The 24,648-nt window shown below is 47.4% G+C and overlaps 1 protein-coding gene across 9 annotated transcripts in view; it reads right to left on the reverse strand.

Annotated features, from left to right (window-relative positions):
- Positions 1–24,648, reverse strand: part of USP40 (ubiquitin specific peptidase 40) — a 116,824-nt gene that overhangs the window by 61,670 nt on the left and 30,506 nt on the right. For all 9 annotated transcript variants that reach the window (XR_013623860.1, XM_068121000.2, XM_068120996.2 and 6 more), the window contains exons 3-4: positions 20,244–20,311; positions 4,601–4,714 (exon numbers count right to left, since the gene is read on the reverse strand). Coding sequence is in view for 8 of the 9 variants with exons in the window: in XM_068121000.2 (XP_067977101.2) it covers positions 4,601–4,714; positions 20,244–20,311 (182 nt within the window). In the remaining variant the exon portion in view is untranslated. The remainder of the gene's footprint in view (positions 1–4,600; positions 4,715–20,243; positions 20,312–24,648) is intronic.

The following is a 24,648-nucleotide window of genomic DNA, read 5'->3' on the forward strand; positions in this document are numbered from 1 at the left end:
GACATCATTGAAGTCTTGAGTCTCACAACACTTCCACGACAGTTCCCATATTCGGGCAAAAAGTGCAATCTGTCCAGGTTTTTCTTAGATAGTAGAGCTTTCTTAGCACATCTTCTTGAACCAGCATCAGTCCACCTTCTTGTGATGGTGCTTCTGGAAACGGTCTTGTCTTCAGCAGTTCTGAACTCCTCTGACAGTTTCTGTAGGCTTTTGTTTCCTGGACAACTAAGAATTTCAGTCACCTGTCATCTTTACTTATAGTGGCTCTAGGCCTGCCAGATCACTTCTTCCTTGCAGTAAAACCAGTTTTCTGGAAATGTAGACCTATTCTCTTCATGGTAGGCAGAGAAATATGGATGTTCTCCTTCTTCACGAGCTTGTGGATTTCAGAATACACCTTGGCCGCTTGACGAAGACAAGAAATTCGATTTTTAATATCCCCATCAGCATGGAAATTCTCTTTCTTTGGAGGCATTTCTAAATCGAAACAAAAAAACATGACCCACACTAACTGCACATGTCATAAATTAGAGCAATTTAGGCACAACATACAGTCATGGCCAAAAATATTGGCACCCTTGCACTTTTTTCAAATGCACCATTTCTTCCAGAAAATTATTGAAATTAAAAAATATTTTTGTATCCACATATGTATTTCTTTGGTTTACAGTGGAACAAAACAAAAAAAGCTGAAACAAATACTGAATCTTAGCTTATTCCACACAGAAATCCCAACATGGCCTGGACAATATTATTGGCACCTTTTAGAAGTTGTTAGATATAACTAGATTTCAAGCAGGCGATTCTCCCTTACTTTGGAATTGAACTCACCTGTGGTGAGTTGCAGGTGCCTGAAATATAAAAATCACTCATTCAACCAGTTTGAATGGAGACAAGCGTTACGCCTAGGTCCCCCGTCGGTGAAGTGATGTGAGTTGACAAAGTGGAAGACGCAGAAAACATGCAAGGATATGATATTTCGCTCACAAGGTTCAGACATACATGGAGGCGGCCATCTTGGATTTTGACGTGGCCACCCAATTGTCAATAGCGTTCTTCCTTATGCCTAGATACACCCACACACCAGATTAGAAGTTGGTACTTCGCTTATTTTTCAAGATATTCCGCTCACAAGGTTCAGACATACATGGCGGTGGCCATCTTGGATTTTGACGTGGCGACCCAATTTTCAATAGCGTTCTTCCTTGTGCCTAGATACACCCAAACACCAGATTAGAAGTTGGTACTTTGCTTATTTTTCAAGATATTACGCTCAAGTTTCAGACATATATATGGTGGCGGCCATCTTGGCTTTTGACGTGGCGCCCCAATTTTCAATAGCGTTCTTCCTTATGCCGAGATACACCCACACACCAAATTAGAAGTTGGTACTTCGCTTATTTTTCAAGATATTCATCTCACAAGGTTCAGACATACATGGCGGCGGCCATCTTGGATTTTGACGTGGCGACCCAATTTTCAATAGCGTTCTTCCTTATGCCTAGATACACCGACACACCAGATTAGAAGTTGGTACTTCGCTTATTTTTCAAGATATTCATCTCAAAAGGTTAAGACATACATGGCATCAGACATACATGGCGGCGGCCATCTTGGATTTTGACGTGGGTTGCACCCACACACCAAATTCGAATGCGGTCCTTCGCTTACGCACGCATGCACGCCCGCACGCAAACACGCACGCACACACGGACGGAGGGGAAAGCCATAGTCCCCCTTTCGCTACGCTGTGCGACGGGGGACAAAAATGAGTCATTCTGCTGTTTTGTGTCAGTGTGTACCACAATGAGCATGGAGAAAAGAAAGAAAACCAGAGAAAAGTCTGAGGAGGTCAGACACAATATTGTAGCCAAGCATGGACAATGTTTTTTTTTTTGTTTGTTTTTTTGTATATTTTTGTATACAAGATCGAGGCTCGTGAAAGAGCAAACATTAATCACACAAAAAGACAAACCGACACACAAAACACAAAAAACAAGGGGAGCGGCAGACAAGATGGGGAGAGAGGGGGGAGGACACAAAAGAGAGGGGGAAGAAGGGGTAGGACACAAACACAACATTTGAGAGCAGGGACATCGGGAGGACTTGGGGGGAGGTGGGAGAGGATTAAAACATATGAACACTGCAAGGATTCTGGGGTGAATTACCGGGGGTAGAAAAGATCAAGGTTTTCGATGGGGGAAGATAAGAGATGGTGGTGAACAGCTGTTTTAAAGACCTGGAGGGAGGAGTGGGATTGAAGGGAGTGGGGGAGTTTGTTCCAGAGGCGGGAGAAAAGGGGAATGAAAGAGTGAAGGTGAGCAGAGAGCCTAGACTTTGGCAGTTTAACCATAAGAGGGTTGCAGGCAGATCTTGTGCGACCTGAAGGAATATTGGGGGGACAGAGCACAGAGAGAGCTGGGGGAGCAAGGCCGGAGAGGAGTCGGTAGAAGACAGAAAGACCACCAACCTGCCTGCGGTGAGTGAGTGAAAGGCCCTCGGCGTTGACTACATCGCAGGAGATTCCAATGATTCTGAAAGCTTTGGCCTCAACAGCGTGAAGCCGAGCAAGGTGTGAGGCAGGAGCACCAGCCCAGAGGGGGGAACAGTATTCCATTGAGAAACCTCGATGTTGATGCTACAAGTCCACCTCCAGAGACCTTTATGTCCCTGTGTCCACCGTGCACAATGTTATCAGGAAGTTTAAGGCCCATGGCACTGTAGCTAACCTCCCTGGATGTGGCCGCAAGAGAAAACTTGATCGAAGATTGCAGTGAAGGATTGTTTGGATTGTGGAGAAAGCACCTCGATCAACTGCAGATTCAAGATGACCTTCAGACACAAGATACGGCAGTTTCAACTCGCACCATCCGTCGCCAACTCAATGAAAGGGGGTTCTATGGTAGGAGACCCAGGAGGACCCCACTGCTCATAGAAAGACAAAAGAAAACCTGACTGGAGTTTTCCAAAACACACCTGAACAAGCCAAAATCCTTCTGGGAGAATGTCCTGTGGACAGATGAGACCAAATTAGAGCTTTTTGGTAAAGCACATCATCTCTATGTTTACAGAAAACAAAATGAAGCCTTCAAAGAAAAGAAAACTTTCCCTAACAGTCAAACATGGTGGAGGTTCAGTGATTTTTTGGAGTTGCTGTGCTGCCTCTGGCACTGGGTGTCTTGAATGTGTGCATGGCATCATGAAATCGGGAGATTACCAAGGCATTATGGAGCACAATGCTGTCGAGCATACATTTTGGGGAATCCTTTCAAGCTATTAAAATTACGATAGCAAAGAATGCTGCACCAAATAAAATTCTGTCGGATGTTACCAGAGTCATTGGCATTGAGAGAGGCAGCTTTGAAATACGCCGTCTGAAGATGATTATTGTTACTAGCAACAGTACCTGCCCTACGGGTGGGGCTTCAATTGGGAGGACAAATGAAAAGGCTAAATATCAGAAATTGAAGGCTTTTTTTCTTTTAAACGATTTATATAAACATCCGTTAAATCTCGATCGGTGCAGCCGTTTGTGCGGCACCCGGGAAAATAACGTCATGCGGGAGCAAGTATCAGCAGGATGTGGCAGTGTGCGAGTCCACGTTTCTGATCCCCCTTCATGCTGAAGTAGCCCACCACTTCTCCAAGCATTCCGCTCTTCAGATCCGCCATGACAGATTTAAGCTTGATACTGAAGACGCGTGCAGTTAGTCCTCCCGATGTCGTATGTACTCCCGATATGTGTTTCCTTCATTGTAAAAAATATTTTGAGCCGATAGCTGTTACGGCCTTGGCAAGATCGATGGAGACAGCGATCTGTTAGCGTATTCACCGCCCAAATAGCTATGTGGAATTCTCTCATGTGGTGATTAAACTAATCGTGTTCACAATCGCTCTGTCGTATGTACTCACAATACGTGTTTCCTTCAGTTGAAATGGGTTAGAATTCTCTCAAGCAGGGATTCAACCCGTGTCCTTATAAAAGGTCTTTGCCTGAGGTCACCGAGTCCGATCAAGTCCGTGCAGCGATCGGTGCAGCCGTTTGTGCGGCACCCGTGAAAACAACATCGTCACAATGAGAACAATGAACGTTATGCGAACGCGAATGTTATGCGTGAGTCCAAACCTGAGAATGCTGGAGACTAAAGCTGAAATTGGGAAAACGAAATAGCCTATTTTACTCCTGGAGATCCCAGGATTATCCACCCAAAATATCGTTGAGATCGGTTCAGCAGTTTTTACGGTACCTTCGAACAGACAGACAGAGACAGACGGACGGACGGACATTTGGTGAATTATAGTAAGATGATGATGAACGAGAAGATGATATTCCGGTTCTAGTGGATGGAACCGACAGTTTTTTCCATGCCATCCATACATAGAGTACTAGCGCACTCTGTGATAGTAGTGGTAATAGGTTTGACTGTAACAGAGGAATAATTGTACACAAATATACTTCTGGAATAGGACAATGTCATTAGAAATTTCAAAGTTTTGTAAAAAGCCAACCAATAACAGGAATTAATTATCAAGGGGAAAAAAAAAAAACGAACAAAACAAATAACAACTAAAGTAACCGAGCCATCGTTGAATGCTATACCTGATTGTCAGTCCATCCAAAGCTGTCCGTAAGGCTCGTCGTGCTAGCTGCTTCCTGATCCAGCAGTAAGAGGGTGGAGAAAATGCGCTGTAGCTGCAGTGGAATTACACGTACCTAGGAGGGGTTACCACCGGGTCCATTACAAGCAACATGGATAATCAACATGGAAACATGGAAGCAACATGTGTGTGCGTGTGTGTGCGTGTGAGTATGTGCAACCTGTGCAATCACTTCACATCTTCACCGGATGTGAAGAAAAGGAATAAGAAGACGAAAAAAAAGGTGGAAAATACTACTAAATTTATTTACTATTTACAGGGTCAAAATAACCAAGGAGAAGGAAAGATAATAAAATAATATACAGAAGCTTTTAGAGACACAGTGAAAATACTAGCTTATACAAACTTAATTAACTACCCAGGACAGAACAAACAGAAACAAACTCACGTACACAAAAGGATGCACAGGCAGGAGGTGGATGGCTGGAGGGAGAGGAAAGTCCAATGGGGTCCTGCAGCACGATCGGCGCGTTTAGCAGCCGCCGTTCCTTCGCGGCCCTGCTCAAAACCGCCGTCCAGGCCCCAAGCGGCTGTGGAGTGTTGTTGCTGCTGTGGACGCTGCTGCTGGCGAGCAAGGTGACGAATAGCAGGCTTTGTGCTTCCCTGGATGATCTCCTTTGAACAAGAATCGCTGCTGGATGATCTCTTCTCTTGGACAAGAATCGCTGCTGGATGATCTCCCTTCTCTCTCTTGGACCTCACAACCCAGCTCTCTCTTGGACCTCCTTTCTCTCTCTTGGACCTCACAACCCAGCTCAGCCTTGGACCTCACAACTCAGCTCTCTCTTGGACCTCCTTTCTCTCTCTTGGACCTCACAACCCAGCTCAGCCTTGGACCTCACAACTCAGCTCTCTCTTGGACCTCCTTTCTCTCTCTTGGACCTCACAACCCAGCTCAGCCTTGGACCTCACAACTCAGCTCTCTCTTGGACCTCCTTTCTCTCTCTTGGACCTCACAACCCAGCTCAGCCTTGGACCTCACAACTCAGCTCTCTCTTGGACCCTTGCGCGCGCGCTTTTATAACGCCCCCGGCGATTAAGCCGCCGGCCTTCAGGACACGCCCATTGGTGTGCTCACCTCGGCCATGGTTGGTCGCGCGACCCTCTGGCTCCGCCCTTGATGACGACGGGCGGGCACGCCTTTCTTCCCCAACACAAGCACATGTTCAATGGCGGCAATTGTAGTTGGCAATGCGAATGGCAATTGATGAAAGGGGAAATGGAGGTTTTTGGGAATGGGAATGAAGGATGAAGGGAATCTATCTTTTTCACTTGGTGCAATGGAGTGTCATTCTAATGGAAGACAAGGCCTTACCCTAAAACACATAATAAGGATATAAACTACTGAACAAGGGTATTATAGTGTCCTTCAATGGATGCTTTATGGAATTAACTACCGGGACGCCCTTTGACCTTTACACAACACTGGAGGCAGGAGGGGCCAGAATCAAACAATGTTACACAGCAATTTACCACAATACAACACAATAAAAAAATACAATCCTCATATCCGCAACACTGCACCCTCCTCCTCTTAGGCACGTCCCGGGCCTACAACTTTCATTTAGTGTGACACGTAGGTGTAGTTCCCTCTACTTTTAACCTGACCCTGAGTGCGACAGTTTTAAAACATAAATAAATATGTCCCGCTGCTCCATTGCATCCTGCCTAACAGACTCACGCCCACAGTTAACCGAATTGCGGAATGGTCTTCAAACTATACACTGACGGTGGGGAGCATTATTTACAATGACGTTACTTTATTTACAAAACGCAACCCAGGACCTGTGATTATTCTTTTGGGGGGGAGAGACAGTCTGCTCTGCATCAATGCACCATGAAAGCACCCAAAACGCACCAAAACACCCTCAAGCACCAATCGGTGCAGTCACCACAGTTCAATGGATAAAAAATAAAAACAACAACCCCTAACCCTGCAGGTGGTCTCTTGCTCTTCGGCTCCCTCTGCTGGCTATTTGCTTTCTTCCAGATGTTGTCATTTTCTTTTGCTGGTGGCCTATTTGTATCAAAATAAAATGCACCCAACGTGTCCATTTTTATTTTTTTTATGGCCCACAGGGGCCGACTATGTATGGTTCACCTGTGGGGCATCGGTGCCCTGTGGCCAAGGTCCGCCAGCAAGATTTCGGGCCTTCATGGCCGGTTCCAGCAGAGGGGCCATGCCCCAACCCATGGGGTCCATCAGTGGTGCTCGGCCAGAGACATGTGGTCCATAATGTGGTGCATCGATGCAGACATTTGGTTCTGGGAGTTCCGGGCGCACAATGGCGGACTCACACACGCTCCCCTCGGCGCCCAATGGCGCACAGGTCATGTGGGAGACAAAAGGGGGGAGACAGATGAGCGAGGGGTAAGGTCACAAGGGTACACATCAAACAAGGCAATGCAAGGCGAAGTGCGTACGGAAAGCGAAGTGAGAAAGCTCGTCCCTACCGTAAGTCACCCCCCCTGTCACCTACACTACCCTTGCCCTTACCCCATATGTACAAAATCTACACCTTTACAAATTCGTCGCTATCGTCACGTCTTCCCCATATTTCCCCTATACCAAATTCGTTCCCACAATCCCTCTAACCAAAATTTGCCATCACCAAATTCATCATCAATCCTCATAAGGCGGAAGAGATGGAACACAGCACAATGTCACACCCACGTCATGATGCGTCTCACATTCCAAACATTTGCATCAAAAAATAATCAAACAACCTGGCATGGTGTGGAGGTACGTCATCTCAGGTGAGTGGATGTAGATGGTGCGAGGAGACTTCAATCCTAACTATCCTCTAAATGACATTAACACACTTTACACTACCCGGGGCCTTTCCCTGCCAATTCATTGGCCAACTTACACAATGGGTTCTAAAAACCAATTCCCATTGACCAAACTGTGGTGCTTCACAATTTGGGGTCTCACTCCCCCGATTCATCTCCCGGTGCCCTTGCACAATTTCTGGGCTGAGACGTGTAGCTCTCCCAGCAGGTCTACCCACCTGCACACCTCCACCACTGCAGTTGCCACCCGAGCTTACCTAGCTCCTCACCCTAACCTAACTAACTGGGGAAGGCCCCTCCTGGCTCTGTCACCCCTCGGTGCCCTCTGGCACTGGGCTACCCGGGTCCGTCCTCCGGATCCTCGGGCCCCATCCACAACTATCGGCTCCCAGAGCCCACCTGCGGCCTCACCTGGCCGACATCCTCACAGTGGTGGGGTGCCCAAACCAACTACACACACTAACAGGCTACACGCCCAGCCATTTCCACAACACTAATGCACCCATCCAAACATCATTCTTCCACCCACACCACAGATGCCAATATCCAACCACAATTTACCTATACCCTCTACCTAACACTTACACTACCCTCCCCGGGTATTCGTGATGGGGGTCCATCCTTCCCCCATTCACACCTTCGCACCATCCACTCCACTCCACAGTTTCCCCCATACTCACTCCACGACCATCCATTCCAATACTCCATATACTCCATACCATTTATTCCACACAACCATTCTCCATACACCTGTCGTTGCACACCTGTGCAATCACATCTGGGGCCACCTGCACCCTCCTTCCTTCCTGGACCATTTGGTCAGCACAACTCACATCACTATCACTCACTCATACACTGCTCCATCCACCTGTTCAGTTGCACACCTGTGCAATCACACCTGTTCCTTACACACTTTTCACAATACACTTCTGAATACACCTCCAACACTCACACGGCATTATCTGAACTACCTGTTGCCCTGCTAACGTAGTGCTCCCCGTCTTCCCTTTAAACTAAGCACATACCACGTCATTATCATCCACTCTAATCTACCTGCGTCCCCACTACAGGTATCATTGTCACTAACTAATCTTAACGTTACCTATTGTCATCTTCTCTAGATCCCTACACATTATATTCTAACCCTCCCAGGCTAGTTTTCACTGCCATAAACCCCATAAACCTAGTGCCCCTTTGCCCCCGCTGTGAAGGATGGTGGATTGGCCATCCCATCACATGGGGCATCTCTTACTATAAATTTTGCTCGTCCAATTTCCACAAATCAAAAATTTTCCAATTACAGCCAATTCTACTCACTATTCTAAATTTCGTATCAAATCCACTATCACTATTATCATCATCACAGTCCGCTATATCCTAACCTCGGTGCGTCATGACATCATTAAACTCGGCTTCGTAAAGCCGAGCAATGGATTCGGGTGGTTTGGTCGCCTGCAGGTTGAATCCGTCCGGCTTTCGGTTCAAGGGAGGTGGTTTGGTCGGGCCGAGATTCCACGCACCATCTCGGCGCGGTACCTTGCGGTCCCGGGCCCGATGACCGAGGCTCGCTCGTTCGGAACCCCGTCCCCACGAGGGGGCACCGTTCCGCTTCCTCCCACTCGCCCTTGAACCGGACCGGATGCCTCGCCCGACAAGGCCCGGACTCGACCGTGCAGGGCGGGGCCAAGCCCGAATCGGCAATGACGCTTCGAAGAGAAGCGACGCTGCATCGATCCGCGCCGGGCCTCGCATCCAACAACGCACACCGCGCCCCGAGTGCTCGCATCGGCTATCCGTCGCTCTAACCGCTAACCCGGTTACCGTCGATGCTTCACCTGCATGCTCACACGCATACGCTACCCCTTTCACCCTCACAAAACCCGGCGTTCCAACGCCGTCCGTCCATTCCACCAACGCACTCCCTGTTACACACCACACCTCTCGCGCACACTCACCGTTCGCACACTCTTTTAACACACCTCGCGCACCGTCTTGCGCACTCTCCCTTGGTACGTACTCCGTACCACTCACCATGGGCGTGCACTCTGGCATCCACCCACTACCGCGCTCCAATGTGCTCCCTCGCACTCGCACTACTACCAACTCAGGTGTGCTTTCTCGCACACCCTCGCCGTTCATCCCATACGTGCATCCTCGCACCCGCTCCACCACCAACTCACTCCTCGTGTCACACTCCGTACACCCCGACGTGCATTCTCGCTCGCACTCGGTATCACACTCGCGCTTCGTAACACGCTCACCCCTTGACGCACACTTTTTTTTCACACGCGTGCCATTTCCACTCACACGGGACCCTTTACCAACGCCCGGGTGCCATATCGATCCCAATCGCGCGACTATTCTCTTCGCGCCAAACCCCCTTCTACAAAATCTACCCGCACAATATACAGCACGACTCACCTGGGGGAGCCTTTTCTCCACGCGCACCTGCAAACTCTTTATTTGGTTAGTGAGCACATCATCATGATTTGAGCAGGGACTTTGTACATATTCCATCTTTTCCTCCTGCCGCGAGTGGTTTTCTAAGTCCCCGGTCTCTTCAATTTCAATGCCCACTGCCACTTTTTCTTTACTCACCTCGACGACCGTTGGCTTTAATAAAATTCCCTCTACCTCATCGGTCGCCGGCTTTTCCAAACCCCGTGTCGCGATTTCTACCCCCGTCATTGTACCCGCGCTTTTCTCCGCTTCGTTCAACCAGTGCTTCTCGACCCGCGTTACCTCGTCGTGCACCCCTGGGACCCTTTCGCCCAACCTGCGGTCTCTGTCCCTCTCCGCTTCCCTTACCTTATATGCGACTCTGTCCCTCGCCAGTCCCTCATTATCGGCCCTCATTTCGTTCGTTATTGCTTCAATTTGGTTTCCCAATCGCTCACCCCTAGCATCCATCCGGTTCCCCATTTGTCCCATTTTGGCTTCTAGCCTGTCTATACTGTCGTTCTTTTTCTGTACTTCTGCCATGAAATGGGCCATGAAGGCTCGCATGTACCCTGGCATCTCTGGCTCGGCTGCCGCGACGACGGGCGCGGCTAAATTTGGTGCCGCATTAACCATGTGCGCGAGGACGCCATTTTGTGCGCCTGATACCTCCTCAACCACATTGCCAATGTTCTCCTCCTCTCTTTCCTCCACATACATTTCCCCGAGGTCCTGGGTCGATTCTACCCCGTCTATCTCTCCCACCGACATCCCGTCGCCTTGACCAGCCATGGCGTGATTTCAAAATTCGGGTTTTGTAAAACAAAACAAATTTCGGCCGCTCCAAATTTGGACCAAATTTTTTCTTTTAGATGTTTTAAAAATTTGGTTCGGGCCTCGTATCTCACTCCCAGACACCAATTGTTACTGCCAATTGTACAATTGTGTCCAAAATTTGGGCTAAATAAATTTAGTCCCAGGTCCGAATCCGACACTCCTGACACCAATTGTTACGGTCCGCGGATAAGGATGTAATGTTTGCTGAGCGGAGGCACCGCGACCTAACAGTTTCCACGATTCACCCAATTCACCCAGACGTTGGCCGTATCGCGCCACAGCTATTCAATATGGAAAAGACAAAAACGACGGATGTGAAGAAGAGGAATAAGAAGACGAAAAAAAGGTTGAAAATACTACTAAATATATTTACTATTTACAGGCTCAAAATAACCAAGGAGAAGGAAAGATAATAAAATAATATACAGAAGCTTTTAGAGACACAGTGAAAATACTAGCTTATACAGACTTAATTAACTACTCAGGACAGAACAAACAGAAACGGACTCACACGGGGAATTGCAGAGTGGATTGGCTGGAAGGAGAGGGAGGTCCAACGGGTCCGGCAGCACGATCGGCATGTTGGGCAGCCGCCGTTCCTTCGCGGCCCTGCTCAAAACCGCCGTCCAGGCCCCAAGCGGCTGTTGAGTGTTGTTGCTGCTGTGGGCGCTGCTGCTGGCGAGCAAGGCGACGAATAGCAGGCTTTGTGCTTCCCTGGATGATCTCCTTTGAACAAGAATCGCTGCTGGATGATCTCTTCTCTTGGACAAGAATCGCTGCTGGATGATCTCCCTCCTCTCTCTCTTGGACCTCACAACCCAGCTCAGCCTTGGACCTCACAACTCAGCTCTCTCTTGGACCTTTGCGCGCGCGCTTTTATAACGCCCCCGGCGATTAAGCCGCCGGCCTTCAGGACACGCCCATTGGTGTGCTCACCTCGGCCATGGTTGGTCGCGCGACCCTCTGGCTCCGCCCTTGATGAGGACGGGCGGGCACGCCTTTCTTCCCCAACCCAAGCACATGTTCAATGGCGGCAATTGTAGTTGGCAATGCGAATGGCAATTGACGAAAGGGGAAATGGAGGTTTTTGGGAATGGGAATGAAGGATGAAGGGAATCTATCTTTTTCACTTGGTGCAATGGAGTGTCATTCTAATGGAAGACAAGGCCTTACCCTAAAACACATAATAAGGATATAAACTACTGAACAAGGGTATTATAGTGTCCTTCAATGGATGCTTTATGGAATTAACTACCGGGACGCCCTTTGACCTTTACACAACACTGGAGGCAGGAGGGGCCAGAATCAAACAATGTTACACAGCAATTTACCACAATACAACACAATAAAAAAATACAATCCTCATATCCGCAACAATATATTCCCAATCAATCAACAACAATCAACAATCACAATCAACAATATTACTAAGATGGCCATCTCATATATTTCCCCCCTTGACCCCACTCACTGCACCCTCAATGGTCACTGTCCCTCACAATGTCTCTGGGCCCCTCCAGACCAAGGTGAAGGTCGACTTCTCCGCACACGGGCGGTTGAACGGACCCCTGGCTGACGTGCTCCCAACGTGCACGTCCCGTACCGGGAACGGCTGCTGCAGCGGACACCTCCTCAGGACGCCACCGGGGTCGGAGCCCGTGATCGCGGCCTCTGGGCTGTGAACGGCTCGCAAAGCACGCGAGGCCCAAGGTGCGACCCAACACGCCCTCGGAGGCGTCGAGGCGAACAGTGCCGGACACTTGGTTCCTTCCAGGAACCCACGGCAACCTGACACGTAACAGGCAATCACCCCGCGCAGGTAACTCCTCTCGCCAGATGGGCTTTTCAAACGCAGCGTTCCAAAGCAGATAAAGATCGACTCGGCTCGCGTCGGAGCTGGTCGAGGATCAAGATGGCCGCTTCTCTCCCGACCTTGTCTTTTTTTCTTCTTCCGGTTCACCATCCCGTTTCCGGTCTCCTGTTATCAGGAGCGCTTCTAACCATTTAACCACAACAACCTTTAATGGAATAAACATTAATAAGCAATGACCTGAATAGTAATTCACATAAATCTGGAATCCGTAACACTCCCCCCCTTCAAGAAAGAAAGTTTGAACGCAGCGAAAACTTTCTTTGCAGGCCAACTTTGATAAACACACAAGATAACTCACACCCCAAATCATCAGTTCCCCCGGGCACAATTATCACATCTCAAAAAACAAAGCAACAAAATTTCACAAAACCCCCAGAGATTCCAAAGGTAATTCACTCTGGACCAAGCGTCAACACTTCTAGTTTCTCTTGAATGCCGATTAAGGGGTGGTGACCAAAACCCCAAAGTTAAACAACTCGATAGCACTTTTTCGGGAGGCCAAGCTGAGTATACACGACATGGACGCCTTAAGGAATGTGGAGTTCACGGTTAGTCCAGGGAGGAAAGTTCATTACATGGACGCCTTTAAGAACGTGGAGTTCACGGTTCGTCCGTGCAGGAAAGTTCACTACCTGGACGCCTTTAAGAACGTGGCGTTCACGGTTAGTCCGTGTAGGAGCCCAGGCTCGGCGGCTCCGCCGTATATAGTGCTTCCACTTCTCCGGACTCCTAACAGTTACGGTGGGACCACTTGACCCAATAGTCACCTGACTGGCGGTCTCCGTCTCGGCCAGTGCTCTGACAATCATTCTTTCGGGGGATGCCGTAACTCTGGGAGCCTCCATAGTAATATCGGCTGCTGCCAACACCAAAACTACCGCCAAGTTGTCCTCTTCTGTAGACCTCTCGACGCCTACGAAATGCCTTCCCTACTGTTATGGTCCGACCCTCCAAATCCTTACCATTCCAATTCTTATCTGCCTCTCTGGCGTCTTTTGTGCTTGCAAACGTGACAAAGCCGAACCCTCTTGACTGTTGTGTTTCCCTGTCTTTTACCAACCGCACTTCCACCAGCAGCCCATATCTGTTGAAGACAGAGGTCAGAACTTCTTCCTCTGTTTTGAAGTTCAGTCCCCCTTCAAATAACTTGGTACTTTTGTCGCCCTCCCGAGCTGGTGTGGTGTTATTTTCCCTGCTGGGCTCTTTACCAACCCTCGGGTTACCATAAATTTGACCCCCGGCCAAATCATTCCCGATAACCACAGATACTCCCTCTACAGGAAGCGTGGCTTGTAAACCGACGGTGACCGGTCCTGACACCAAATCGGATTCCAAATGGATGACATGAAGTGGGGCATTAACACAGCCACCGATCCCTTGTAACCGAACACTATCACCAGTTGCGGTACTCTTTGACAATGGCAAAATGCCTTCAAGCATTAAGGATTGATGGGCTCCTGTGTCCCTCAATACCCTAACAGGTCTTGGGTTAGTCAAGTCTCCCTCTAGTGAGACAAACCCCTCATAAATAAATGGTTGTATTGGTAACTCTTCTGTGGACGATTTCTTACGTTTGCCATCGCATTCGGAGTTGTACTAGTCGGACTCCGCTCTGGGTTGTCCCTTTTCATGAGGTAACAACTGGACATCAAGTGTCCAGGTTTTTTGCAAAAGTCGCAAGTAGGCCCGGAGGAAAAACACGTGGTCTGCCTCGGGAACCCCGGGAAATAAGTTTGTCTTGGGCCCGTAGCCCCCTGATTTCGAACAGTTGGGGTATCCGAGTTGTCCCCATAATCCTCTCGAGGCCGCCGCCATGTATTGTCGTTCTCTGCACCGGGTGTTCCATAACTCCCCTGCTGAAGTCTAGGCAAGGAGTTAGGTTTGTGGACCCCTATCCGGTGTGTTAAGGCATAATCATCTGCCATGGTGGCTGCGTCCCACAACTTCGGTACTTTCTTTTCCTGCAGGTACACTTTGATGTCCTCGTGGACACACTGTTGAAATTCCTCCACCAGGATCAAGTCCCGCAATGCTTCGAAGTCTTTCCCGACTCCTTTTGACTCACACCACCGATCAAACATGTTTTCTTTCACTCTGGCAAACTCCACATGGGTCTCACTCTCCCTCTTCCTGGCATTCCTGAATTTTTGCCGGTAAGCTTCAGGAACCAACTCATAGGCTTTGAGAATGTGCTTCTTCAATACCTCATAATCTGCACATTGGTCCATTGGTAGCGCCGAATAAATATCTTGAGCTTTACCCACCAGCACACTTTGCACTAGTATGGTCCAGGCCTCCTCCGGCCAGTTTAACTGTCGAGCCACTTTCTCAAAGTGTGGAAAAAATTTAGCGACTTCCTTTTCACTGAAGGGTGGAACCAGCCTCACATGTCTGCCCACATCCCAGGTGTTCTGGCTAGGTGTCGGCCCCGTCAGCAAGGGTGGTACCTCTCCCCGTTCTCTCATTAACTCCAGCTCCTTGAATTTAATTTCTTGCTGAAGCGCCATGTCACGTTCCTTTAATTCCCTTTCGGCTTTTCTCTCCTCTGCTTCGAGTTCCCTTGCAGCTCTCCTCTCCTCTGCTTTTCTCCCTTCTAACCTTTCCTGTAGTTCTCGTTCCACTCTCCTTTCCTCTGCTTGTTTCTCTTCTCTCCTCTCTTCTGCTTTCCTTTCCTCTGTTTTCATCCTTTCTAACCTTTCCTGGAGTTCTCGTTCCACTCTCCTTTCTTCTTCTGCTCTTCCCTTTTCTGCGTTCCTTTCTTCTTCTGCTCTTTCCTTTTCTGCGTTCCTTTCTTCTTCTGCTCTTTCCTTTTCTGCTTTCCTTTCTTCTTCTGCTCTTTCCTTTTCTGCTTTCCTTTCTTCTTCTGCTCTTTCCTTTACTGCTTTCCTTTCTTCTTCTGCTCTTTCCTTTTCTGCGTTCCTTTCTTCTTCTGCTCTTTCCTTTTCTGCTTTCCTTTCTTCTTCTGCTCTTTCCTTTTCTGCTTTCCTTTCTTCTTCTGCTCTTTCCTTTTCTGCGTTCCTTTCTTCTTCTGCTCTTTCCTTTTCTGCTTTCCTTTCTTCTTCTGCTCTTTCCTTTTCTGCTTTCCTTTCTTCTTCTTTGATCCGTTCCTGGCTCCGTAATTGCAACTCCAGTTTCCGGAGCTCAACGTCTTCTGGTTCTTTGGGTAGCCACTCCCAGGCTAACTCGTCCCATGTTCCTAATCCCACCATAGATTGTATCACCGCGGTCTGCAACTCTGCCTTCCTCAAATTAGTTCGGACCTCCAAGTTAAAATGTTTGGCCAATTTCAAGAGGTCCGATTTTAGTAACGCTCGGAACTGTGCCTCACTTGGGGTTACCGCAAAGTTCTGTGCCACAAACGCCATGGTGACTATCGTTAACACCTGTTAACCTTCACCCAAGACTACCACAATTTCCCAAAAATTTACCAATTAATAATTAATTAATTAATTTTAATTAATAAAAATATTATTTTATTATTTGATACAATTTTAGATCCCGGACTTCAATTTGACGAGCCCCCAATTCTGTTACGTGGTCCTCCCGGTGACTACCTGGTCTCGGTGACCCCCGGACTGTGAGAGGAACCCCGCCAGAAAGATATATGATGTATACGCTTTCGTAACGCAATCAATATGAATTCCAGTCAATAAGAAACCCCACACCAAGGATCCGGCTTAATCAATAATATATTCCCAATCAATCAACAACAATCAACAATCAATCAACAATATTACTAAGATGGCCATCTCATATATTTCCCCCCTTGACCCCACTCACTGCACCCTCAATGGTCACTGTCCCTCACAATGTCTCTGGGCCCCTCCAGACCAAGGTGAAGGTCGACCTCTCCGCACACGGGCGGTTGAACGGACCCCTGGCTGACGTGCCCCAAACGTGCATGTCCCGTCCCGGGAACGGCTGCTGCAGCGGACACCTCCTCGGGACGCCACCGGGGTCGGAGCCCGTGATCGCGGCCTCTGGGCTGTGAACGGCTCGCAAAGCGCGCTAGGCCCAAGGTGCGACCCGTACACGCCCTCGGAGGCGTCGAGGCGAACAGTGCCGGATGCTTGGTTCCTTCCAGGAACCCACGGCAACCTGACACGTAACAGGCAATCACCCCGCGCAGGTAACTCCTCTCACCAGACGGGCTTTTCAAACGCAGCGTTCCAAAGCAGATAAAGATCGACTCGGCTCGCGTCGGAGCTGGTCGAGGATCAAGATGGCCGCTTCTCTCCCGACCTTGTCTTTTTTTCTTCTTCCGGTTCACCATCCCGTTTCCGGTCTCCTGTTATCAGGAGCGCTTCTAACCATTTAACCACAACAACCTTTAATGGAATAAACATTAATAAGCAATGACCTGAATAGTAATTCACATAAATCCGGAATCCGTAACAATAGCTAGAACCCACTATGTACCTTTAAGTTAGTATGTGTAGGTGTTTGTCGGGTTAAGATGTATACTTGTGAATCTACCAGGAGGTTCGAGTGATAAGTAGAGTTAGGGATTAAAGAGTAGCGCCCGTGTGTCCTCACCTGGTTAGCCAAACCTTTGTCCCTTTTGGCACCGCAACCACATAGACATTCCGACAGGTCCTTAGTGCAACACTAAATAACGCCCTTCCCTGACATGACTGTGAAAGAGAACCGGCAAAAGGAAACCAGGCCGGCACACCGCCGATAATGGCCGCCGCCATTTACACCTCCGACGGGCCTATCCACCTCGAGTGCCACGTGCTATGGTGACACCACAGGCCTGTGATTCGGTGGAGGCCACTGATTGGGTGGCGCGCCAAGGCTGACGTCACCGCCGCGGAGTGATACGAGGGGCGGCAGGACTTTTGGAGAGCGAGTTGGCGAGGAGTTGGGGGAGAGTGAGTTGCGCGGCAGTTGGTCGAGTTGGGAAAAAGAGATCAGTGAGCGCCGAATGCCAGTCTGAATTGGTTCAGAGCAGTTGCTTCTGGCAGTGGACTTGCGCTCTCGCCCCCCTTTGCCGTTCTTCGTCGTTCTGTGTTCGTGCTCAAGTTGAGGGTCGACCTTGTGTGGAGCTCGCTGGCCTGCGTTGGACGCGTGGTGCCTGGTGCACGGACCACGTGGGCGGCGAGAGGATCGGAGCTTGGAATGGGGCCTACCTCGTGTGCGGTCGATTGGTGCTTGTGGAGCTTGGAGCAAGGCCTCGTGGGTGCATCGGGGCCGAACGGAGCCGTGTTGGACGGCAGCCAGACAAGACCGACAAGAGACAGATAAGCTCGCACACCACAGACGCACATAACGAATGTGTTTCTTTTGTTAATCCATTCCTTTGTTCTTGTTTCTGAAGTTGGTGTGTGGGATCCCAATTTAGTTACCTTATTTTATTATCGGCGCATATTTTCCTGTCCTTGCTTTTATTTGTAATAAACCCTTGTATTATTTTCTATTCTCCGTTACATCTGTGCCCGCTTGAGTTAATCCCTTTACAGGACCAGAGCTACGTCGGTGCGCTGAAGGTAAGCTTTTGCTGCAGCCTCCATTGTCCTTCTTCCTCCCGCGCGACATATAGCCAAATCCGTGTTTGGTTGTTGCCTCCGAATAAGACCGTTTAGGCCATCCGCGACTCTGGTGTTAACCGGAGTTGCGCGACAATATTAAGTGTCTCAAAAAAAGACCAACATAGTTTTAATGCAGTTCCAAAAACGTCCACAATTTATTTGGAAGATAATTATTCTGCTATTCTGCAAGGTTTAATACACAGAGCCTTTGATATAAGGCTGGCACATTAAATTTGTAGCATTCATATTTTTACTTATTCACTTGTAAACATACACGTCCCCAGTTACGAGAAAAGTTTAAGTTAATCTGTCTTTTTAAATTATTTCATGGACTTCAAAATGATTGTGTAGCACTCATGGTTTCAGTCAGAGCCAAAACTCTGACGTACTTATAACACCCACCATGAAATGGTGGTGCAACTTCGGGTGATGAGGTTCAGTTTGTCGAGAAAGAGGGCAAACCATAGCTATTTTATACTCCATGAAGATCTGTATGAAAATCAACATTAATCCAGATGTTCATGTTGATATTTTACATTACTTGAAGGGACAATAAAGCAACTGATAATATTGCATCAAGAAAAATGAAACTAAAATGCAAAATAACCAATCAGAAGCTTTTCAAATGCAGCGCGGGAAGTGGCCACTGTAAACTGGAGACAGACAAACACACAGATAGACACCACTGTTAGCAATATATGACTACATTTTCCTTTCCAAAATATATTGTCGTCATGCATACACACTGCACAAATCCAAAAATGTCAGGATTGACGGTAATGCCCTTGTATGTTCCAATCCAATGTGCATTTGTGTTGGGTGAATCACCTAGGTAATTGGGAAGTCAAAATCGAGGAAAATAAACATGACAAATAAGCGTTATATTCTTTATAAAAAGATAAAGCTTGGAACACAAAATGTGTTCTTGAACCAAACATGGCATATTATACTGGTGTGGTACTATCAGCAGGATAGGGTATGGAGTCGGAGGCGGGGAGGGGGGAGGGGTGGGATGAAGTAAGACGGAAGGCAGACAAACGGCCAAACATGTGTTACGTGCTCCTCCCCGACATTCTGGTCTCGGTATACCTCCGAACCCCGGGAGGAGCCACGGCAGAAAAATATATATTATTCCGTGTCGAAATCAATAAGGAAACCACACCAAGGGTTATAAACAAACCAATAATATATTAAAAATCACACAGGAATAACATCACCAATAACGATAGCAAATCCAGAAAATCAAAATCTTAAGATGGTACCATCTTATCTAGTACTTATCTCAAACTCACGGCACTCCCCAATGTCTCTATAACTCTCCAAGGCGAAGTTGATTCGCTCCAGCGATCGTGGGAACAATGTCCGATCAAGATCAATCGAGGCGTAGGCGGTCGAAGCGGCACAGATGTCACGTGGTCCAACACCCAGCAAACTCGCGGTAGAATGAAAAATCCCCAAAGACGCGCGCCGACGTACACATTCGCCGTTCAATCAGCAAACCACCGTGTAACCTTCAAACGCCGCTTTCGCTCACACGCATCCCGGCAGATGGCCGGAGGATGAGAAAAGTTGCCGCATACCAAAACCTTCTTCGGTGGACGCAGCGTGCGGGGCAGAATGGCGGACGGCTCTCACTCGAGCCGGAGCCTCTAGGCAAGGATTCTCCGGAACCTCAATGCCGATACCTGACTATGCAGGTCCCTCAATATTCCGGCGATAACACCTATCGCACGATATTCCTTTCAAGGACTCAAAGTTCACTCGCGATGTACGCTCGACCACGCTAGGTACGGAGCTTCGCCACACGTCTTCCCCGACCTTTGCCTCACGACGTCTTCTTCCTCGCTCGACGTCTTCCATTGCACGATCCGATTTCCTGTTTCATTTTTACCATGAGCGCTTTTAACCTTTTCATCACAATAACCATTTCCTTTAAACAACAATAATCGCCGTTTCCTTCCAACCCCGATAAGAATAACAATACCTAACCAGAAATGTTTCACGTGGATGAAAACCACCACTACGGAAGGGCCGAATCCGTAACACATGCATGAAATGAACATTTGCAAAAACGTGGCCTTTTCCAATTCATACATTTGCAAACACCATACCTTACTGCCAGCATTATCCTTGTCTTCCAGACTTCCAAGTTCTTCTGGTTTCAGACTAAAAATAGCCTCTGTAATGCACAAAATAACAAACTTAATGCAATCACTCCCCAAAGTTACCTGTCATCGGCATGAAGATGTAAATCAGTGAAACTGGGCGATTGCTTCCGTGAACATCTGCTCGATGTATGAACTAACACCACATACACCTCCGAGCTGGTTGCTCAACACTTTAATCTTCCTGGACATTCGTCCAGTCAAATGGTAGTATCCAATATCTTTGTCCATTTCAGTGCCACAGATAGTCGGAAGCGCAAAGAGCAAAGCCTTATGCACAAGATCAGCACATCACCTCCGCACAGGATCAACTAGGAAGAGCAATCAGAATGCAGACCATCGCCAGGATGTGTTTTCAATGGTTTTTCAGGCTTTTGTGTTAAAACAAACTTGACGACCGAACTACGTGACCGATGAAGTCATCTTTTTTTCCTCCACCAATTTATCCCTAGATGATGCTCAAGAAATTTCATCTTAATCGGATGAAGTTTTGTACTTGTCGAAATTATGACGTCATAATGGAGGCATCTATCATCATTAACATACAGACTTGGCATTTAATATGGAATATTTTTTTTGTGGGGGTGAACTTACTTTTCAAGATGACTTAGAACCAAATGTTCATTGGAATTATGTTGAAATTATTCTAGATTTTGTTAATGTGACCTCTAAAAGAAACAAAAACCACATTTGACATTTCGAAGCAAATAAATTGATCCTTGAAAGTGATGAAAACTGATATCGAACTCAATTCACGGACAGTACTGTGTTAAACTTCTGTACGTTTTCCAGAAGTATCTCTTTATTTTGCACATTAGCCAAAAAAAAATTCAACGAAAACAAAAGCTAAATTATGACTGGGATTACGGACAGTAAAATTACAGTTCAGTACTTCGTGTAACCCCCACGAGCATTCAGGAGAGCACGTACACGTCGAGGCATGCTGTTCACGAGATTTGCCAAGGTTTGGACAGGAATCGCTTGCCATGCAGTGACAATAGTCTGCTGCAATTCACGCACAGAGGTAGGCTGCTGGTCCAAGTTGTCGATTTGACGCGTTAATTCTGCCCACAAGTTCTCTATCGGATTCATATCCGGGGACATGGCAGGCCACTCCATATGCTCCACACCACGGTCAGCAAGAAAGTGTTGGATCATGCGAGCACGATGAGGCCATACATTGTCATCTTGGAAGACAAAGTTTCCTCGAAAGGCTGCACGAGCAAATGGAAACAATGTTTCTTCCAGAATGACCCTGTACTTGAACTGGTTCAGGTTTCCATTCAGAACAACCAGGTCAGTTTTGCCCCCTGCATGAAAAGCAGCCCAAACGGTCACCCCACCACCTCCAGCTTGGACTCTTGGCACTATACAATCTTCGTTTTGGGCTTCATGCACTTGTCTGCGCACTCGGACGCGGCCATCTTGACGATAGACCAGAAATCTAGACTCGTCACTAAAGGTCATGTGATTCCAGTGTCCTGGCTGCCATTGACAGTGCTCTCTGGCCCACTGCAATCGGCGCTGGCTGTGATGTCTGGTCAGGCGTGGCTTTCTCAGGGGACGCCTGGCACGATAGCCTGCTTGAACCAGTAATTGGTTGACTAGCCTTCTGGATACAGGCACATTTGTCAGTTGCTGCCACTCAGCCCTAAGCCGATTAGCTGACTTGGTACGGCCATTGCAGACTAACCGGTGCAGCTGGCGATCATCTCTCCTTGTGGTTCTGCGTGGACGTCCTGGCCTCGGTATTGGAGTAGGGACACCCCTCTGAGCATTTCGTTTCAGGATCTTTGACACCTGACTTTGAGTGATGCCATACTGCCGAGCAATAGCACGCTGGAAATTCATGCCAGAATTTCGTAAAGCCACCACTCCATGACAAACAACATTGTCAAGTTGACGGACCATCACCAGAGAAAGCGGCAATAACTTTTGTAGACGTGCAGCAGTTGTTTTCCACTAATACAGAACGCAACAACCCTTATATACCCGATTGTGAAGCCAATCGTCAAATGTACCTGTCCTTACATTTTGTCACGCCACCTGTGATATAATCCTGTTATTGACTTCTTGCTGCGAAAGACAATCAGTGACATGGTTCTTTCAACAAAGACATCACCGAAGGGTAAACGAAACTCACCAGATTGATATACTGAGTTGAGAAAGTAAACCCAAGTCAAGAAAAATATATATTCCATATTAAATGCCAAGTCTGTATGTTATTCAAACATGGAGAGTTCTTTACAATGAGCCATGTCTAATTTTTTTCTATGCAGCACTTTCAGAGATGTAGAGGTGCAATTTTTTTCTGTTTTTCCAAGATGGCGGCCGAACCACGTGACCTATGACGTCATAATTGTCATAAAAAATTCTACAGGTGGAGGTGCACCTCTGGTGAAAATTTCCTGTCAATCGGACAAACGGTCACAGAGAACATCACATTTATTCTGTGCGAACAAGCAAACAAACAAAGACTCAAATGAATGTGGTAAGGGTAAACAAGAGCTTTTCATTCACTTTGATCTCCCATCTCTTCCAACTTTTCAATACTTGAGTATGTGTGTGTGTGTAGGGGGGGGAAGGGGGTGGCTTCACGTTGTGGGGGATGCGCTAACAAGGCCTTTTCAGCACACAATTTTGGCAACACACAGGACTAATGGTGACGGTGTACCAATTACGTAGGGAACACAAACAAACATTTGGAGAGCTCTTGATTAAACTTACAGGTGCATAAACTCTAATGTGAGAAAGCGGTTCGTGCAGTCACGTGAAAAAAGTAAGTACCCCCCATGTAAAGTCTTGACTTTTTCAACATATTTCAACATACAGCTGTTTGATCTTCATTTCAACAATATAGATAGATAAAGGTGATATAATATAACAAATATCATGAAACATTTACATTTTGTAGACCATTGTGTAATTTAAATAAACATAAATGCAAATTTCGCATGTGGAAAAAGTAAGTACACCCTTCGCTCCAATAGGTGGTATTGCCCCCTTTGGCAGAAACAACCTCAAGTAGGTGTTTCTTATAACTGTCTACCAGTCTCTGACATCGACTGGGAGAAAATTTTGCCCACTCCTCCATGCAGAATTCTTTCAGCTGTGCGATGTTTGAGGTGTTTCTTGCATGCACAGCTCGTTTCAAATCCCCCCAAAACAACTCAATGGGATTTAGATCCGGGCTTTGACTTGGCCATTCTAGAACCCTCCATTTCTTTCTTTTCAGCCATTCCTTGGTGGATTTACTGGTATGTTTCGGGTCATTGTCATGTTGCAAGGTCCACCTTCAGTTGAGCTTCAACTTTCTGACAGATGGCCTCACATTATCCTCAAGCACCCTTTGGCACAATGAAGAATTCATAGTGGATTCTATGATGGTGAGCTGCCCAGGCCCTGATGCAGCAAAGCTGCCCCAAACCATAATATTTCCACCACCATGCTTTACAGTTGGTATCAGTTTCTTGTGGTCAAATGCTGTCTTTGGATTTCGCCAAACATGTCTTCTGGTACTGTGGCCAAATAGCTCTACCTTTGACTCATCTGTCCAGAGCACATTGCTCCAGAAGTGCTGGTCTTTGCCTAGGTGTTCATTGGCAAACGTTAGTCTTGCACTGATGTTCTTTCTGGACAGCAAAGGTTTCCACCTGGCACACCTCCCATGTAGATCAAATTTGTGCAGCCTCTTTCCAATGGTAGACTCGTGCACTTTGACATAAACAGTGGCAAGAGCTACCTGTAGGTCCCGTCATGACATTCTGGGGTTCTTCGAGACTTCTTTCAGCATCTTGCGGTCTGCTCTCGGGCTGAACTCGCTGGGGCGGCCTGGCCTGAACAAGTTGGCAGTTGTTTGGAATCTTCTCCACTTGTAGATGATCTTCCGGACATTCGAATGATTGATTTCAAATTGTTTGGAGATCTTTTTAAATCCCTTCCCAGACTCATAGGCATCTATAACCTTCTTTCTGAAGGCCTCAGAGAGCTCTTTTTATCTCGGCATGGTGATTGCCGCACACTTAAACAACAAAGAGCATCCCAAACTAAATGTCTGAGGTTTAAATAAGACAGGTTCCTCCAAGATCCTCTCGAACGATGTTCTAATCATTTGCACCTGAGCTGGTGCACCTGATTCTAATTTTAGGTATTTGAAGTAGTGATAAATGTAGGGGTGCACTTACTTTTTCCACATGCGAAATTTGCTTTGATGTTTATATAAATTATACAATGGACTACAAAATGTAAATGTTTCATGATATTTGTTATATTATATCACCTTTATCCATCAATATTGTTGAAATGAAGATCAAATAGCTGTATGTTGAAAAAGTCAAAACTTTACATGGGG

Source organism: Myxine glutinosa, chromosome 6 (assembly GCF_964187855.1).
Source record: "Myxine glutinosa chromosome 6, kmMyxGlut1.1, whole genome shotgun sequence".
Taxonomy (NCBI): Eukaryota; Metazoa; Chordata; class Myxini; order Myxiniformes; family Myxinidae; genus Myxine; species Myxine glutinosa.